At 40.9% G+C, this 20963-nt stretch overlaps 1 protein-coding gene across 2 annotated transcripts; it reads left to right on the top strand.

The window, feature by feature from the left end:
* The first annotated feature begins 1787 nt into the window (after nucleotides 1-1787).
* tbx3a (T-box transcription factor 3a) lies at nucleotides 1788-11731 on the top strand. 2 transcript variants are annotated; one of them, XM_054757875.1, is made up of 7 exons: nucleotides 1788-2813; nucleotides 3258-3525; nucleotides 4670-4816; nucleotides 5564-5640; nucleotides 5915-6072; nucleotides 7031-7680; nucleotides 11034-11731. In XM_054757875.1, exons 1-7 carry the CDS (start codon nucleotides 2404-2406, stop codon nucleotides 11496-11498), a joined length of 2175 nt encoding a protein of 724 aa, XP_054613850.1. In that variant the 5' UTR covers nucleotides 1788-2403; the 3' UTR covers nucleotides 11499-11731. The 2 variants fall into 2 exon arrangements, with proteins under 2 accessions (XP_054613850.1, XP_054613849.1); XM_054757874.1 differs by having other exon boundaries at nucleotides 1789-2813; nucleotides 3258-3540.
* Nucleotides 11732-20963: the final 9232 nt, after the last annotated feature.

Genomic DNA, 20963 nt, shown 5'->3' with positions numbered 1-20963 from the left:
CCCAGGGGGACACCATGTATACACACCAGGGGTGTCTAAACTTTTTCCACACAGGGACACATACAGAAAAACTTAAGAATGCGGAGGGCTATTTTATCAAACACACAACCAATCCAACCTTGGTCAAACTATGCAAATAGTTAAATACATTTTCAAAAAAGAAACACCCTACCTCTAAAAACAAATACTATTAATGTGATATCATGTAGCGTTCATTTTTTCTCAACTTAGACTCCGCATAGACTCGAGGGCCGCACTTTGGACACCACTGGTATACACACATACAGACATGCATGAATACACAAGTGCTGATTTTTAGACAGGCAGGAAAATCTTCCATAGGAGTCATTTTGTCACCCATGGCAAATTTCCACAAAATGAAAAGTCCATTAACACTATTATTCATTTTAATAGCACACTAAGACAATTATTTACTATTTTCTCAACACAATGGTGTACACAAGACATCTGGGAATTAATTGTGGCTACTTTTGAAAATAAATTCATCAGACTCAAAATATGCACTATTGTTGAAGACGAAGAAAAGGGGGCAGCACAGTCAACAGTGTTTGTCCGAGGTGAACGAATGGTCACCAGCTCTTTAGTTTACTTGTGAATTTAGAGTAAATAGCATTTTAAAGAGGTGGAGATGGTGTGCACGTGTATTTTAGACGCACTGCAGACTTATTCTAGCATGCATTAGAATCCTTAAAGGCTCCATTCACATCCGTGCGCCGTGGATTAACCTTTTAATAAATATTGTGACTATAAGCGGGTGCAGGGGAGGAAAAAGCAGGGCAGGACGCGCTTATAATAATAACGGCACATAAGCGCAACATTTGCATGCAGATTGCAGAACATGTTTTCCTAAATGATAAATACAACTGGGATCTGCCATGCAATGCTTGAAATTGAATTGTTCGAGTGCAGTTGTGCCGGGAAGTGCTCTATATTTACCAGGACAATTGATTGGTTATGATTCAGAATATCTGTTGCCGTTTTGATGCCAGAGATGATAGCGCGCACGCACGCATACACACACACACACACACACACACACACACGCACAACTGGAGCATCAATGACTTGTGACATGCATGTCTTTTTTCCAAGACAAATAGAAATTACACGTTTGTATATAAAAACATCACAAAATAAATCATAGCCTAAATGTGAAAATTAGAAAATGGCCAAATGCGGAAAATGCATGAAAAGTGTGTACTTTTGCATGCACAAGCAGAATGCGGTGATGAGTAATGCAGTATTATAGCTTGTGATCGAGCGCCTCTTCCCATTTGTTCTGCAACAGGAAATGGTGCTTTTGTTTATGAAATAGCAGCATATCGTGCACAAACATGGTTAAACTGTTCAAAAACACACATGTAGACTCATAGCAGAACCGTTGTTGTAAGTTAATGACGGGCTCCGAGAACCAGCCGGACACGTGAGAACATCTTAGAGGGGAAAGAGCGTCGCTCCCCCGGCTTGGCTCGACTCCTCGCCCCGCTACGCCTCACGGAGCTCCATGTTGACATATTCACACTGCACGGAGCGACTGATTGACTGACTGACTGACTGTGACTGAAGCTTGGTTTCACATGCAAAGCCTTTTTTCTCTCCTTTTTTTTCTTCTTCTTCCAGTTTCCAAACACCTTTTTATAAGTCCCAAGTCTGATCTGCCCCCCCTCCCCTCCCCTTCTGCACCCGGACCTGTTAAAACCCCGCCCCCATCAAGCCTCACAATTGGTCCGAAAGCGTCAAAGAGCCAATCAAAGGGAGTTGGCTGCAACACATCCATCCTGCGTGGAGCCCGGTGGGCCACAGAAGGCGCTAGGAAAATCACGGAGCCGGGACCTTACCACACTCTCTCTCTTTCCCTCTCTCTCTCTCTTTCTCTCCCCTCTTCAAGCTCCGTGGACGACTTGTTTCTCCGCGCACGTCCTTCCCAGAAATGCGAGTAAAGGAGAGAGGACGCCTGGCGTGTGCATGACTGAGTGCAGTGCGTAAAAAAGAAAAAAACGGAGAACTGCAGGACGCTGCAAGGAGGGGAGGATTACAGGAAGGGGATATTTCAACACGTCGCCGAGAAGCCATCCACCAAGTCAGACAAGCCGACCGGGAGGGAAGCATTCTTTTTTTGTGACCGGGAATGGCGACGCTGTGAATGGGAAGAATGCACCGTGACGCACCCGAGTTGGTTTGATTCCACTCACCGGCGAGGAGGCGTCCGAATGAGCGTCAAACTCTAAAAAAGTCCACCCGGAGAACATCCTCATCATCGTCATCGCTGCGAGTTTGAAGAACTTCTTCAGCATTTCCCACTCCTCCCTCCTCCTTCTTCTTGTTTTATTCCAAACTCTCTAAATCCAAGCCCACGTCCACACTTGGTTGCAAAGCACTTGGATGAACTTCCTGATGAGAGATCCAGTCATCCAGGGCTCGAGTATGGCATATCATCCGTTTATACCTCACCGGGGTCCGGACTTTGCCATGAGCGCCATGCTGGGCCACCAGCCGCCCTTCTTCCCCGCCCTGGCGCTGCCTCCCAGCGGCTCGCTCTCGCTGCCGGGTGCCCTGGGCAAGCCGATCATGGATCAGCTGATGGGAGGAGCGGCGGACTCCGGGCTGCACTTCTCCTCGCTGGGCCACCAGGCAGCCGCAGCCGCCGCCGCAGCCGCGCACCTCCGGCCTCTGAAGAGTCTGGAGCCTGAGGAGGAGGTGGAGGACGACCCGAAAGTCCACCTGGAAGCCAAGGAGCTGTGGGAGCTCTTCCACAAGAGGGGCACCGAAATGGTGATCACCAAATCCGGAAGGTGATACTCGCTCTCCTTTGGTGTCTTCCGTGTGAATTATTTTTTGGTGCATTGTGTTCAAAGCCAACAAAAAGTGCATGGGGTAAAACTACAATTCAAAATCATAATAATGAAAAAGTCAATTTGCTGAAAATTCCTGCTTATGAGGGCGCAGGTACAAAAGGAAATGGACAACCTGTAATAAGTTTCTCTAGAAAGGGTGTATTTAAATAAGGTGTGATTTGTTAAATCATTTAAAAGGCCTGCAGTAATTAAGCCTGCTTTACTGTGTGTGTACACACACACACTGATTTTCTGCTGATAATCCTATCATTCCTATCGCGATTGCACTTTCATTGTGTGTTTAGCTGTTATTTTTGCTTTCAAATAAAAATGGTTGCAGTGCACTAGAAATTAAATGCCATACTGATATTGATGCTTTGCAAAATGTGCTTCTCCCTGCAGGAGGATGTTCCCCCCCTTCAAAGTGAGGTGCACAGGCCTGGACAAGAAGGCCAAATACATCCTCCTTATGGACATCGTGGCCGCCGACGACTGCAGGTACAAGTTCCACAACTCCCGCTGGATGGTGGCGGGCAAGGCAGACCCGGAGATGCCAAAGAGGATGTATATCCACCCGGACAGCCCAGCCACCGGGGAGCAGTGGATGTCCAAAGTGGTCAACTTCCACAAGCTCAAGCTGACCAACAACATCTCCGACAAGCATGGATTTGTAAGTTCTACTAATGTATGTCAATTTTACTATTTTTTACCTACTACCTTTCATATACATGTACTATTGAAGAACATTGCCTGCCTTTTCATACTTGAATTGTCATAGATCTGTTTTAAATATGAACAAAAATATGTAGACGTTACACTGGCAAGCCATAATATTAGGTACACCTGCTCGATTTAAGTGTCTTTTCAAATACATTTTTTTTAAATACCACTTTAACTTGTACACTTAGCCACCAGCCATAATATTAGTGACATCCAATGCTATAAGAATTTTGCTGCTGCTCCTTTTCGACGGACATTAACATGTATATCCTTGTGGTTTTAATTTGAAATTCACGACACACATATGTCTAATGTTTGCTTAACCCATTTACCTACATTGAGAGGCAAACTTGAGATTCCCATTCAAATGTTTTATTTAATGTGCAGTCCATCTACTGAGATGTTCCATAATGTTTAGGTTGCTACATAACAAAACGTTACATTTTAATCCTTAAAATATGTGATGCATTTTTTTGTGTGTGCAGTGCATCATGCCGAGAGAGGTGTTTCAATTTTTTTGGTTGCCTGGTGTAGCTACATTAGGGAGGCAAAATGTGACATTTAAATTAAAAATGTATTAAAAAAAAAATGTGCAGTGCATCATCGAGACAGATGCTTGTAATGTTTTGGTTGCTGCATAAGAGGGCAACATATTAAATGTTAATTACAAATGTTATGCTGCTTTTAAACATGTGCAGTGCATCATATTGACAAATGTTTCTGATGTTTTGTTTAACTTGTGTAGCTGTGTTGGGAAGCAAAGTGTGACATTTTCACGACAAAAGATGCTGTGGACTTTTTTTAATGTGCAGTGCATTATACTGGGAGATGTTCCTAATGTAATGGTTGCCTGGCTTAGCTGCATGAGTGCTGTAAAAATATAACATTTTAATTCAAAATGTGTTGTGCAGTTGTAAAAAAAAATGTTTGATATTTTTGTGGGGGTAGCATTAGAATTTGCAATGCAATCCAATGTAATTTTATATTTTCATGGCATGCATTTTGATTTTAATTACAATTTTGCCCAACAGGAAGAGATTTCAATGGCACCAGCAGTGTTTTTAAGTGTGTTTTTTTATAATGTGTGTCTGCAGACTATACTGAACTCCATGCACAAATATCAGCCTCGCTTTCACATCGTTAGGGCCAACGACATCCTCAAGCTGCCCTACAGCACCTTTAGGACGTACGTGTTCCCGGAGACTGACTTCATTGCGGTGACTGCTTATCAGAACGACAAGGTAAGGACGATCAATGAATATTTCTAACTAGGAAAAAATGTTGTAAGAATGAGCAAATATTTGGAACATTCTCAATTTGCTTGTTGCATGCAGCCATTCAACACACGGTGTCGTTTTGTTGTCATAAAAAATTAAAAGATACTTGTGTAGGAGGTGACGTGATGCAGGTTATCATGCTTTTTTCTTAATCACGTGGAAGGGATTTGGCACATACACGCACACACGCGCGCGCGCGCGCGCGCACACACACTCGCTGGCTGCATGTGCAAAAAAAAATAGTAGGGGGTTGAGAAATGGAGGGGAAAAAAGAAGAAGGCTCCGAGCATGCATGAATGGAGAAACAGAAAAGGCTTTTCGTGTCACACTACACGCTGCGTGGTTGCATTGTATGTGTGTGTTGCGTTGCCTCTCTCCCTCCTTCCGTGAGGATACATGTGAAATCAAATTAATAAAAAAAAAAATCACCTGGACTCTTTGATATCTGAGAAATGGTGGTGCTACCTCCCTCCACCAGTTTGCAATGGCAACACGTCTTCAGACGAAAGGAGGGTACGTTGGTGTGTAAATAATAAAAAAAGAAAAAAGTTCTCTCACACACACACACACACGCAAAAATGTGAGCTTGTGTGTGCCTGTTTTGTTTAATGGGTAGGCTAAAATAAAAGAAAGTGTTCCACATGTGACCCCCTCGAGGCGTTTAGTAAACTTCTGCTAAAACATTAAATTGCTTTTTTTTCTATTTTGCAGATAACTCAGCTTAAAATTGACCACAACCCTTTTGCCAAAGGCTTCCGTGACACTGGCAATGGTCGACGGGAAAAGAGGTAAGCGTGCAAGCCCCCCCCCCCCCCAAAAAATAAATCATCTTGTTAGTTACATTAAAAACGCGTCAAAGCGTCAAAATGAACCCGGAGGGTGTGGATGCTGGTGCACGCTGTAAAAAGTTGCTGCTATATGGAGCATATTTAATTAATTAGCTTGCTTTTATAACCATCACCACTGCAGTGGGAATGGACAGCTTGGGTACCCATGGCAACACACCTCTCTAGTCTGCACTTATTTAGGCTTTAAAAATGAAGAATACATGTGTGTATGCAGGAAACAGTTGGCACTGCAGTCCATTCGCTCCTATGAGGAGCAGCAGAAGAAGGAGAACGGAGCTTCAGACGACTCTTCAGGAGAGCAGGCCCCCTTTAAATGCTTCGGCCAGGCCTCCTCCCCTGCCGTGTCGACCGTGGGCCCCCCACACCTGAAAGGTACTCAGCCGTGTGGGTGTACATTTGGACAAGAAGTGTGCCAATGGGAGGGGTTGGGGGGGGGATCAGAGTTTTTCTCCAGAAAAACCTTTGCATTTTCCCAGCTTTAACAAAAAATATACAGTAGCCTACTACAACATTTAAATGGTGTTAGTCGTAATAGCGTAGGGGCATGCTAGGCTTGCTAGAATTGAGTATGTACTGTTGCAAAAACACGACCACAGAGGGTTCATAAAACACATTAAAGCTCGTTTCGTTACTACGGATTGTTTACACCCCACAAAAGTTCAGTGATTCTATTGTGATTATATATACAGAGTTTAAACATATATATATATATATATATATATATATATTTTTATGTTACAGAGAAGTTCTAGCAGTAGTATAGTCTGGATTAGAATATTAAGTACAAGTGGGCAAACTAACGTATACAAAAAAGCGAACTTGTAAGCACATTGGTGATAAAGAACGTATTAAATATAGTGGAACATATAAATGTGCTTATATGCAAAATTCAGTACAGTGTACGGTACACTTGCACAATGGAATGAGAATTTTATACGAAAAAAAGAATCGGCCTTTTCAAAGAAAATGCCCTGTATTACATATACATATGGGAAAACGGTATTTTGAACACCTGCACAATCTAATGAGATCTAACACTATAAACCGTATCAAAAATAGGAATTATAAACATTGCATGTGTTGGATAGAAGTACTAGTTTAACATGATGTGGATTATTGTGGTGTTTCTAATACTTTCAATAATTGGGTCAAATTACGACAGGCTGTTAAAAAAAGTTTTACGTACTGGGACAAAAAGTGAGACTCTCAGAAGACGTTTGATGACTGTTGTAATTACAATTAAACTAACTACACTTGTTGGATTAGTGGGGATTTAGCGAGGTGTTAAAAGATTATAAATAGTTTATTTTGTTTGTTTATTTTGGAATAGACTTCTGTGACAGCGACGAGGACAGCGACGACGAGAGCAAAGATGGACACGTCAAAGACGGTCCAGACTCCAGCAAGATCTCCACCACGACGGAGGACGGCAAAGACCCTGAAGCCAGCCCGGTTAAAAGCCACCTGTTCGGCGGAGGAGGTAGCGACCCCATCGGGCGAACCCGCGACGGCAGTCCGAGGACTGAGCGAGGCCGGGCGGACTCCCGTCAGAGCCCCATCACAGTCATCTCAAGTACCACTCGCTCCGGGGAAGACGTGAAGAGTCCGAGTTTGGAGCCGGCCAAGGAGGACGATTGCCGGCAGTTGGGCAAGGACTCCTTCGTGCCTTTGACTGTGCAGACGGAGGGTGCCCACATGGGCCACGGCCACTTGCCCAACTTCGGATTTCCGAGCGGGCTGACGGGACAGCAGTTTTTCAACCATTTAGGGGGCGCGCACCCCTTCCTCCTCCACCCGAGTCAGTTCAACATGGGGGGCGCCTTCTCAAACATGGCTGCGGGCATGGGGCCTCTACTGGCGGCCGTGTCTACGGGAGGGGTGAGCACCATGGACACTAGCAGCATGGCGTCCTCCCCTCAGAGCTTGGCTGGCGCTCCAGGCCTGCCCTTCCATCTGCAGCAACATGTCCTGGCCTCGCAGGTAAATTATGCTCCCCCTTTAATATAAACCCATTTAATGTACACGTACGCTCATTTTGCATGCATGCAGAACATGTGGGTACATGCTTTTTTGCGACGTTTTAATGTAAATAGGCTTTAATATTCACTGTAGGGGTGCATTATTATAAGTACACTCACAGGCCACTCCATTAGGAACACCTGGACAATCTCATCAGATCTCGTGAAAGAGTTGCAGCATTTTTTGTAGTTTTACAAGAAAATGTCAATGCAAGCTCATGCATATCTTGAAATTATAGTCACAAGTTCATAATTTTAAGTACACCTGCACAACTTATTCATAGTCAACACACGAGCTGTATCAGTTTGTGTGGTTTAACAGAAAATATACTGACATTATAGCATTGGGTACACTGCACAATCTAATTAGAGCCAATGCAATAGTGGCATCGTTTTTTGTAGTTTCAAAATAAGTGTCCTTGCAAACTAATGCACTGTGTAAAATATATACTGTAGGAGCTGTAAACCTACACATTGCATATCTTGGATTTATAGTCACAAGTTAATATTATTGTGTCTACCTGTACAATACTGCATCAAAGTAGGCCTACTGTGCTGTATGTAGTACTTTATAAACATGCACAAAACCAGTCCAAAAGTTTGGACACACTTCCTCAAGTGTCCACACTTTGACTGGTATTGCAAATCAGACAATAACTACTGAGAATTACTGGTCACACTATTAGGTACACCTGCGTAATGCAAGCGATCTAATGCAACATGTCATGTGAAATAGTGGGAAGTTGGAAAAAAGTTACACATATACACAAAATTAATGTGTTTTAACAAGAAAATATACTGAATTTATAGTCACAAGCCACACTATAGGTAGTTTGGACACACTTCCTCATGCTGTTGACTAAGAACGTGTGTCCTAACATTTGACTGGTAGTGTATATCACAGATCAATGTTACAACTACAATAACTTGTGACAGCAGGTATACCTGCATGGTGCTAGTGATCTAATGCAAGATATGTATCCAGGAAAAAAAGCAAACGCATCATGTGAAATTGTAAAAAGTTGTTTGAACAAAAAAAAAAGAATATCCAGAAACCAGCTACAGTATACGGTATACCTGCAGAGCAGTATCAAGTCCTGCCTTCATAGAAATGCATAAAATATGTATGCATGGTATATAGTAGATTGAAGAGATTGAAATTACAAGTCCATGGGTGCACATAATGCATTGTGAGGCATATGGAATAAAGCAAAATGTACCTTTCATTATGCTCAATAATGTATCATTAACATCAAAGCAAAATTGTTACACACACAGTACCAGTCAAAAGTTATTACTTAATGAGAAAAGGTGTCCAAACTTCTGACGGTTTAATATTGTAAAAAAAAAAACCACCCACTGCCACAATGAGACACACCTGTGATCAAAAACCACAAAATATGTTTTCATGAAGATCATGTGAAAAAGTGAAAAGGAAGCGGCATAGAAAATGGATGGATGGATGGTGTAAAAAGTTGTGAAAAAGCTATATTGTTAATACATAAGCAATAATACAAAAGTTGGGCACACTTGCTGATGTCATTGAATGACCAAGTGTTGTTGTGTTGTTTTTGTTGTTGTGAGCAAAACATTAGAAACACCTCCCTCTCACCGTCCCTCACGTCTAAAAAGCTCGCCATTTTATCGCTCGACACGTCGTCAACGCGTCTTGCTCGAGTGCAGACGTGAGGAATTTTAATACGCATTAGAAAATTCTTGAACTTAAGGCAAAGCTGTTTACACACATAGGCTGCTGTGCATTTGGGGCTGGGGGTGATATTTTGTTACGGGACAGGATTTGCTGTGTGTTAACCTGTGGGTGTGTTAATATGTGCTGATAAAAATCTGTGACTGTGTACAGAAGACGGCACACATGCTTTGTTTTGATCCATGCAGAGGCTCTGCACAGGTTGCCAGAGCCCGGGGGCAAGACAGTTATAGTGTGCCCCCAATAACCCCTTCGACTGTTAGCACTCCTAACAGAGTCATTCCACCAGTCCACCCACTCGATGTGCATAATAACAAACATAGGAAATAAACAGAGGAAATACATGTGAAGTGTTTGCGTCAGTGTCAAATCACGGCAGTTCAGGAAGGACAAGGGGGGATAGGGAATGATGCAAATAACAACTCTGACATTATATTTTTATGGTTTGTATACAAGCACAATTATGCTGCAAAGATTCCCACGACACTTCGCAGAAGGCTGTGGTGTACAGTAGGCCCAGGAAGTGGCAGTACATCCAAATGAAAGTGTGAACAGGGAAGTTTCACAACACCCCCAAACTATATGAAGTAAATAGTGAAATAGTAAATAATGACACCGTTGAAGTCAGGGCAGGGGGTAGTTATCCGTAAAAGTGCTGATGCAAGTACTATACTGTACATGCAAGTACAACTGCTATAGGCTACGGTGGAGGTCTGTGCTCTCAGTGCTTTAGGGGTTTTTGTCAGTTGGCAGTTTGATTCAAAAACTGCTCTTTGTGGAGGGGTGGGTTGTCGGCTTGTTTCACTTTGACAGAATTTCTCAGTAAATAACACGACTCTGAAAGACGTAGTGAGTAATGGAGATGTATGAAGGAGAACAATTTATACACTACTAGTAGCAAAAACTACCTGTAGTTCCGCAACGCTGTGTGCGGGGGTAGGGCTCTTATGTCAGGGGAAAATTATTTTCCCTTTAATTGTATTGCAATGTAATGAATAATAATATTTGGATTTTATTGTTAATTTTTCAGTGATTACTGTATGAATGTGGATGGGAAAATTGCAGAAAGGGAGTCTGTGTGAAAGTGTAAAAAGAGTTGATTCTCCTTGGTGGAAGTTTTGACTAGTATGCGTCTTTTTAAATTTTTTTTCCCCAAAAAGTATTTCTCCACAACCTCCCGCTGGCCCCGACAATTTTAGCAAAGGGGGCTGTTGCTCTATTGCCCCCCCCTCCACACAGAAAATGCTACGCCAGTGATCCAGTATGACATGGTTCCATGTTGGTTTTAATCTACTGTACTTTGCAATACTATAAATCAGGGATTTTCAAAGTGTGGCCTCCACTCAGAAACCACAATACGAATGTGGCCTCCCCTGCTCCCTGAAAAACTGATTTTCTGGAACATATTTTGATGCCTTTTCTGCCCACCCCAGACTGTTTGCGCTCTCAACATCGGAACTAAAACTGCCTTTAACTGAAGTTAGACTTACAGGTTTGAAAAATGACTTTTTCTTTATTTTCTCAAGCTGCTGTGCAGTTTTCTGATCCCGCCCTTCTTACAGACTATACTGTGCTAACACATACTTTATGGTTCTCCCCCCCCACAGGGTTTGGCCATGTCCCCCTTTGGAAGTCTCTTCCCCTATCCCTACACATATATGGCTGCCGCCGCAGCAGCATCATCCGCCGCCGCCGCTGCCGCCTCATCCTCCTCTTCCTCCTCTTCAGTGCACCGGCACCCCTTCCTGAACGCGGTGCGCCCCCGACTCAGGTACAACCCCTACTCCCTCCCCATGACGGTACCGGACAGCACCCTCCTCACCTCGGCCACCATGCCCCCTTTAGCCCCCGGCGGGGCAGACCTAAAGGGGGACGTCCTGATCCCGTCCAGCCCCGTGTCGGCAGGCGGGGTCACGCTGGACTCCACGTCGGAGGTGACGAGTCGCACAAGTCGATCTGTGTCACCCAAAATTTGCACGGAGAAAGAGGGTGCTAGTGAGCTGCAGAGCATTCAACGCTTGGTCAGTGGACTGGACTCACACCAGGACAGGTCAAGAAGCGGGTCGCCTTAAGGGGGACGCCACTCCCTTCCCTCAACTACACTTTTTAGTTACTATTTTCATTTTCAAGGCGTCCCAAATGTTGGAAAGTGTCTCTGATGATAAATAGGAGGACTTCTTCACAGATGAATGCAGGTTTTTAAAGGAAAAAAAAACATGGAATTGTTTTAATTTCTGAAATGCACTTTGGTTTAATACACATCTGTATTTTGTTCTTGTTTTTAAATTAAAAAAACAACACTTAACCTGTCATTTTGAATACCATACAAGTATTGAAAGTGAAAAGTGGTCATTGGGGGGGTGAGACAATTTTTTTTAAGTTGCTGCTGTCTCCTAACTTCATACGTGCAGGACGAAATGTTTATGTACTTCCCAATATGCACTCCGAATTTACACGTTTGATTTCCACTACCGCTAAACATAACCTACCTTTAAGAGACTGCTGTATTTTGTTGTACAATTCATTCACTAATTGGCCAAATAATGTTGCATGCATCTTTCCCCCTCCCATTGTGAATGTTAATTACAAATTCAACACAAAAATTTTAAAAAGTGGAGGGTTTTTTGGTTGTTTTTTTTTGTTGTTTTTTTTTTTACAAAAAAATTATATCTGTTTAATTGGATTATGAAAATATATTTTTTTCTTTTCTATTCTGGGCAAATTTTCTATTCTAGGCAAGGCCATAATGAAGGCTAACGGAAGCAGAAAAATTGAAATTACAAAAAAAAAAAAGTCAAGGAAAATGTTTGTTTAAAAAATAAAAAAATAACCACATTTCTTTAATTGGAAACACGTTTTAAAATTTCATCTTTTTAATTCTGGGCAAAAAAAAGGCCATGATGCTCAACAGGCAAAGGGAAGCGGAAAATTCAAAATATAAAAATTTTTAAAAAGGTAGTATTGATTCTACATGTACATATGGACATATAAAATATTTATGTATAATTATTTCATATTGTGTGTAAATAAAAAAGTAGTTTGTCCTAGGGTTCTGTTCTGTTAATTTATTGTCAATATATCTGTGTAATAATAATAATAATAATAATAATAATAGTTTGTGGGCTATTATCCTTTTTTGTTGCCATCTACATTTATAACCTATTCTTCTTTTTAAAAAAACTTAAAATATGGATTTTATTCCTCCCTTAATATTCACTCTGCTAGTTATTCACACTCATGTGCCATTGTATTTTTCACTTGTTGTCCTGAGTGTGTGCGCGTGTGCGTGCGTGCGTGCGTGAGCGTGTATGTGCGAGTGTGTGAAGTGCTACTGTTTTCAATGCGACAACGAACGCACCGCACCAATGGCTTGAAAACTTCTTTTTTTTCTTTCAGAAAAACAAAACAAGTGTTTAAGTTGGAGAAAATAAAAAGTGGATTTTTTTTTTCCTCTTAAGGAAATTTGTAAACCTGGTCGTTAAAAGTGCCGCATAATCTTTAAAGAAAATATGAAGGTTTCTTTTGTTTGTGTTTCTTATCTTTGGGTTGTATCGGATTTCTGTCTAGTTTACAACATCGTGTTCTTGAAAGTTTCAATAAAACATTGAAATGTCCTCTTTTTATCTGTGCCTTTTCGTGTCATTATTCATGATGTGTGCTTTGCGCACACTATTAAAATAAATGTGCAGTGCAAACTTTAAAGTTTCATTAATTGGTACAATCAAAGTGATAATTGCACTATACTACTGCGGAGGTTTATTGGTGCAAAAAGGAAGAAAATAGCTATAAACGATTTTAAAAAGCAAGTTGGATTTGAAACTTTGAAGAAAGCTGCATGAAAAACTCTCCTAATTGCTCCACCTGAGAGTCAAGCGTTTATCAGGTAGCTATCTTTATTTGTATGCAGTCTAGTTAATGTGCAGCGAGACTGGCGCTAGTAGATGACCGCCTTATTGCTCACCTGGCGCCCCTCACCCTGCTCATATCTGCCATTTTATTGCAAGGCGGGCGGCGGGGCGTCTGCCTGCACGACGCCCCCCAGTGGAGTTCTGATTGACACGGTAAGAGAGGTACAGTGATAGCGTAGCAATATGGTTAATATTGAGGTGGCTGTAGTTTGCAGTGGGGCACAACTCTAATGCACCTTAATGACTAATAATTTGATTAAATTAGACATTTTTCAGTATGATGCATTATACCACAATATATTAATATACATTTGGGAGTCAATCAAATTTGGGCATGATTATCTTTGTACAGTAAAGGCAGAATTTCCAATAAAGCTCTTGTTGGGATCTAAAGAGTTGTTTCCACGTGCTCAGACCTATATGTAATTCATTAAAGGAAGGCCAAAGATAAACACTTGATGCACACCTGTTCGTGTTGTGTGCTATTGTAGTCCAATATTTCCAGCACAAACTACAAGTCCACTCCAGACATTTACAACTCTAAAGTGCTCTCCTTTATTTTGGACACAAAAACAATCAGCCAGTTTGGTGGCCAGATTTCATGTTTCGACACAAGGGGCTCCAACTCCAAATCTGGTCCAACAGGTTGTGTCCGCGTTTGTAGGGATGCGACGGGTCAGTGTCGCCATCTAGTGGCGGCCTTAGTTGCCCATGCAAATCATTATTTATCATGTCAGGGGCCTTTGGTGACTGTCAATGGGACCTACGACTGCAAGGTTATATGTGCCATATGTAACCATCAAATCAAAGATAGCATAGTACAGTACAACATAGTGTACTATGCTATACTACAACAGAAGGCCATAAGGCCAGTACAATACTATTGTATAGTACTTTACAATACAATAAATCTTTGTATAATATTGTACAGTATATAGACGTACGGTATGGTAAAGTCAGGTAAACTATATTACATTATTGTGCAGTACAGTATGATAGTGTAGTATAGACAGCACACCGTAGCATAATATATTATTTTATGTTATGGTATAGTATGATACAGAAGAGTACAGTAAAGTACACCATTGTGCAGTATAATGTAGTATACTGCATGGTACAGTACATAATACCATAGTATGTTATATTATGGTATTGTGCAGTACAGTACACCATACTGTAGTCCAGAATGGTATACATACAATAGTATGGCAGATCAGAGTACATTTTGGTACCGTATAGTAGAGATATGGTATTATATGGTGCAGTGTAGTACAGTATATTAGAACAGTATCAGTACAACATAGTACAGTATAGCACTGTAGCGTGTGTAACTCAGTAAGCTACGGTATAGTATATGTAGTACAGTATACCATAGTATACTATGGTACAGCAACAGTACAGTATAGTGCAGTACGCTATCGTGCAGTATAGTGTAGTGCAGTATACCACAGTATAGCATATTATGGTAGCACAACAGTACAGTATAGTGTGGTATGCTATCATATGGTATAGTGTAGTGCACTATACCACAGTATAGCATATTTTGGAAGAGCAACTGCGATTGGCTGGTGATCAGTCCAGTGTGTACCCCACCTCTTGCCCGAAGTCAGCTGGGATAGGCTCCAGCATACCATCAAACCTAGTGAGGATAAGCGGCATAGACGATCATGTTGGTATCGGTGTTTCGGCTGATAATAATATCGGCGAGCGAGTGGGATCACATCAAACTGGTCCATGCTCGACAAAACAAGCTCAATATGTTGGCGGTGTGGAATTATTTCCATGTTTCGCCCTCGGATTATAAATATGCAGTTTGCAATTTGGGTTGACATTGGTAATGAAGTGTTAGGCACTATCAAAAGTGTGTAAGAAATTCAATATCGAGCATCTCATATGGTGTTATAGTATGGGTTTTGTGTAGTGAAGTACTATATTATGGTATAGTATAGTATAGTATAGTGTAAAGCAGTACACTGATACCCATTACTATAAGTGGATTACTTGTAGTAGTGTGTCCAGATCAGTGTTTAATAGTGTATGTGATTTCATGCTTGTGTTGGCTAAACATATACTGTAGTTGTAGATGCATACATGTTAGCAGATAACAGCTCTGTTAGTCATGTCTGATGAGAGCAAGCGGAACCAACATTAGAAGTGCACAGATGGCAAACACTACAGACGCACGCACACAAAGGCAGATGGTAAGCACAGAGTACTGCAGGGGCTCACAGGATGTTGAATGTAAAATAACTTTAATCTGCAGGGATGAGAACACTTTCTGATGCAGTTTATAGTGTCCCTAAGCCTTTATAGTGTCTCCTTGTATTGTCAGATGACATACATACTGTTATTTTCTATGAGTGCTGTAATTCTCAGCATAATCTCACTGCAAGTCCGCATGATGGAAATGTTCATGATACTGATGACAGATTAATACAAAAAATAAAAATAAAAACTTGTGTCATGGTGAAGGATGCAAGATTTTTTTTTAAATGTTGTTATCTGATGTGTGATTGAAAAACATTACTCCAAACTATAACAATATAATACATTTATAGATTTATGAAGCACATTATTATTCAAACAGGTGACAATCAGCTACGACAGGCCTCATGAATGATATCAGACCAGTTCAATTTAGAAGAGTGACTACAGTTTTTGCGGCAGATGACTAAAATAACCAGAGAGTTTGTGTCATATACTGAAGAAGATCTTTGATTAGGATTATCATACCGTTCCCCCCCCCCCCCCCCCCCCCCCCCCCGACTTTACAGTATGACTTCACTTCAGACAATATTACTCATTTGGTGAGATAAAAAGCAAAGTCTTCGCGTTCTACAAACAGCCCTGGTCTACAAGGTATACTTCAAGCCTTGCATGGAGTGGTAGCCCCCTCTAGTGTCCAAAGAAGTCTACTACAAGAAAAACAAGCATTGAAGTGCGGGCTAAAACACTAAAGGCTGAATGTAAGTTTCATTAACTAATTGAATAAATAATTTCTAAACCTGAGTGGCATGATGAAACGAGGAGGATGTTTGGTTATTTCAAGTAGCAGTGCGTGGAAGTAAAGTCCTCCAACATTGTCAGGTGGTGACACTGATACTTGAAGGCGTCAAAGTGCAGTGAAAACAACTTCACTCTGCCTGACTGTTTGAAGGGAACAAGCCCAGGAGGAGTAAAAGCAACTTTGGTGTTGTGAGATGTTTCAAACTGATAAATCCCCCTGTGAGGATGAGGTTACGTGCTTGTGTCGCCACATGATATGTCTCCATTGCTGTTGCTGTCAAACTGACTACGGTACTTTTTCTTCTTCTTCTGCTTCTTCTTCTTCTTAGTCATGATACGCCATACCCTGCAGCACCGAGCTCTGTCCTGACATGTTCACGGACATGCAATGGTGTGAAAAAGTGTTTGCCCCCTTCCTGATGAACATGCACGAACCGCCTTTTTAAGGTCATGCCACAGCATCTCAATAGGATTCAGGTCGGGACTTTGACTAGGCCACTCCAAATTCTTCATTTTGTTTTTCTTCAGCCATTCAGAGGTGGACTTGCTGGTGTGTTTTGAATCATTGTCCTGCTGCAGAACCCAAGTTGGTTTCAGCTTGAGGTCCCGAACAGATGGCCGGACATTTGGTAGACAGCAGAATTCATGGTTCCATTTATCATAGCAAGTCTTCCAGGTCCTGAAGCAACAAAACATCCCCAGACCATCGCACTACCACCACCACATTTTACCATTGGTATGATGTTCTTTTTATGAAATGCGGCGGTACTTGTACGCCAGTTTAAATGGGACACACGCCTTCCAAAAAGTTCAACTTTTGTCTCGTCAGACCACAGAGTATTTTCCAAAAGGTTTTGGGCATGTTTCCTGTCAAAATTGAGATTAGCCTTAATGTTCTTTTTGTCAATCAGTGGTTTTCATCTTGAAACTCCGCCACGCAGGCCGTTTTTGCCCAGTGTCTTTCTTATGGTGGAGTCATGAACACTGAGCTTGACTGAGGCAAGTGAGGCCTGCAGTTCTTTGGATGTTGTTGTGAGGTCTTTTATGACCTCTTGGATGAGTCGTCGCTGCGCTCTTGGGGTAATTTTGGTTGGCTGGCCACTTCAGGGAAGGTTCACCATTGTTCCATGTTTTGGCCATTTGTGGATAATAGCTCTCACTGTGGTTCGCTGGAGTCCCAAAGCTTTAGAAATGGCTTTGTAACCTTTTCCAGACTCAAGATCTCAATTACTTTCTTTCTGGGGGGGCGGGGCGTAACAGACACTTTTCCACAGAGGGCCATGTTGGTTTGGATTTTTTTTCTCCCTTAATAATAAGTTTCATTTAAAAACTGCATTTTGTGTTCAGTTGTGTTGTCATTGACTAATATTCAAATTCCTTTGATGATCTGAAACATTTAAGTGTGACAAACATGCAAAAAAAAAAAAAAAAAATCAGGAAGGGGGCAAACACTTTTTCACACCACTGTAAATATAATATATGGTATGTGTTTAATTTATTTAGTATTTTTTAAGTACAATTACGGGAGATCCGACCATTTGTTTTAATTTGGAAAATTTATGTGTAATTGAAAATGTACTAAAGCGATTCATTTTGAAAAAACTGGACATGAGACATTTTTCTTCTCTTTTGCTTAATTTATTATTTCATGTTATTTAATTGCCATTTGATTCACTGCTTTTTAAAATATTTCATATAATGTATATATATATATATATATATATATAGTACTTTTTATAAGATTACATACGTATTTTGCATCATTATAACATTGGTTGTACATATTTATGCAAGTAGCGCAATCCATGTTGCCTCAGTTGCTCAAAAAAAATGCGATTAATGTTAATCTATTCATTCCACACTTTTAATTGAGTAATTAATCGATTATTATGTCCATTTCTACTTGCAACAATAGAAAAAGTATATGTATATGTTTTCAACATTATACTGCAACTGCATGTGACATCTGTAAAGCCTCAGAGCGGGAGGCCAGATGTACAGGAAAACGACATGTGTGGCATGTCATGTATTGGGCTTTCATATGCACACAATATGGTGGTCTTCCACTTAAACAGGCTCCTTACGTGCATTTCACTCATTGGAGCTTCTTAAATAGTGGCCGCAGGATCTCCCTCTTTCTTTAAGGGGGGGGGGGGGGGGGTGTTTAGGCGTTTACTCTCACTACTTTGGGCTGGAAGTCTAAACGAGCTGTGTGGAGCAGGAGAAGACAGCCAGCGCTCAATTTCAAGGACCCTAATGGTCTCCAACATCAGCCTCACTTCATACACAACCACTGCTGGCACATTAGAGATGAGCGCTCGCCGCAAAAACACTGACAGACGCACGCTAACGTTTTCCACGCCATGCATGCAAAGCTTTTAAGTACATGGGTCAATTACAACATGTGCAAATACAGAAAATGAGTATGTCACTATGTCATTTTGCATCTATGGCCTTTTACTGGTGGAATCACAACAGACCAGGTGGCTATTATTATTATTATTATTATTATTATTATTATCATCATCATCATCATCATCATCATCAATATCATCAGAGCCGGCTGGTCCATTAGGCAAAATAGGCAACTGCTAGGGGTGCCGTGGATGCCAGGAGGCTTTTTTATATATTTATTTTATTGAGTTTGTGTACATATTTATTGCATATGTAGCTTATGTATTGAGTAATTGTGTGCAAACTGGGTGGTTATTTAAATTGTTTGATGTTGATTTATGTATTTATAATCTATTACTATTATTTATTTACTGGATTATTTTTATTTTTTTTTTAGGTAAGGGTATTGACATTGCATTTCAGATGTTTTTGTATTTATTTGTAATTTGGCAAACATGTAAATTGGGAGACATATCATCTTATAAATTGCAGACTACAGGAAAAAACAGTGCTACTCAATTTAATTTTGTAAGTGTATGTAAATTGCTGATGGAGGGGGGCCGCCACATAAAATTTCGCCTATGGGGCACCGCATTGGGTAGGGCTGGCTCTGATTATTGTTAAGTGCATGGGCTGCAATACATACATGGGCTGTATGTATGTTTTTATGTTTGGCTGTCTGACATACTGTTCCTGCACACTCAAATGTCAAATGTCCAAAACCTGTTCTGTCCAATTTGCATTTTATGTCCAGGACCACCAGCTAATGACGAAAAACCGTGAGTAATCGAAACACCCTTGAAAATGTCTGTTTTTAACACATGGCTCGCTCCTACCCCTCCAAACCTTCCTGCTAGGCTTGACGTTGGTGTTCTCCCATTTCTGATCAACATCTGCAATAAAAGCGACTCTTTTAATTATGGGATTAGACAAAGCTCTCGAATCCTCTGCCATTGTTCACTCGGAAGATAACAGGCTAAATGTCAAATGCACAATCCAGGTTTAAGTCCGAAATATGCCGCACTAATAACTCAAACACATTTATCATTATAAAATGTACAGTAAAGGTAGTCACCACTCATGAATGATAATGATGACCAATAGAACAGATGGAATTGGAGTCACAGTCTGGCACGTAGCCTGGTTGCTAGGCTAGCATTACAAACACAGGGTCATTTCGTTACTCAGTTCAGCATACGTGTACATGGGTACACCTACAGTATGTACTGTATATGTATGCTAGAGTTATCCGCCTAGCTTCTCGTCTTCGGACTCCAAATGTTACGTTTTACCAGAGTGACATTTTGTTTTTCGAAAACAAACAAGCAATGCGGTTAGTTCAGAACTTATTGTCGTTCCATGGAGAAGTTCATGGGGTATGTACTAACTTTTTCAAGTGTCGCTAAACGATTTTTTCTCTTGTTGTCATTATACCAATTACATCTTGTAATCAAAACGCTATCTGTGTGTGGTTCTTTAATGAACATAAACACAAACTATGTCCGGCCTTATGATGGTGATACTATCACCATACTACTATTCTTCTATCTCGCGAGCTGATTTTGAGTAGCTCATCTTACACTATCTGGGTTACTAGCTATTAGCATGTAGCATTCTCTTCCTTCCTGAAAAACTAAACGAGCTAGAATGACCAAAGCCGCCAAACTGAGGACTCTAGCACACTACGTTACATTACATGTGCAGAAATGAGAGCAAACTTTCCTTTGTGTATAATTACAGTAAGTGAAAGATTAGTCACAGCGGCAAATTTAAACAAATAATCTACAGCCAGATTAACGACACACAAAAAAAAGTCCACTAAAATCAACATATACACTAGTCCCTAGCCACATTGCTGTTCCAATCTATCATATCAAAAATATATTAATATATATGCTGCCTAATGAGGAAAATGGATGGAAACCATGCTGTTTTGTGGTTGAATACAAATAATTAGTGCGAAATATGCATATTTTACGTATTTTTTTGCCTTCATTAAGTATTTTCAAGCATAACAATGGGTAAATGAACTAAAATACAAATATAAAGCATTCAGAAGACACACTCAAAGACCTGATAATATGTACTAGTAGTACTACTGCTGCTACACTGGTCACCAGGTGTCAGCAATGTTACTGTAATGTTCGGTGAGACACACAAACGGCAGCTTTTACCACCGGAACAACAGGCTTTTATTGCAGGTTTGAATTCTCTCACAACAGGCACAAT

The sequence above is a fragment of the Dunckerocampus dactyliophorus genome, chromosome 17 (genome assembly GCF_027744805.1).
Source record: "Dunckerocampus dactyliophorus isolate RoL2022-P2 chromosome 17, RoL_Ddac_1.1, whole genome shotgun sequence".
Classification (NCBI taxonomy): Eukaryota; Metazoa; Chordata; class Actinopteri; order Syngnathiformes; family Syngnathidae; genus Dunckerocampus; species Dunckerocampus dactyliophorus.
This window is presented reverse-complemented; position numbering and strand designations above follow the sequence as displayed.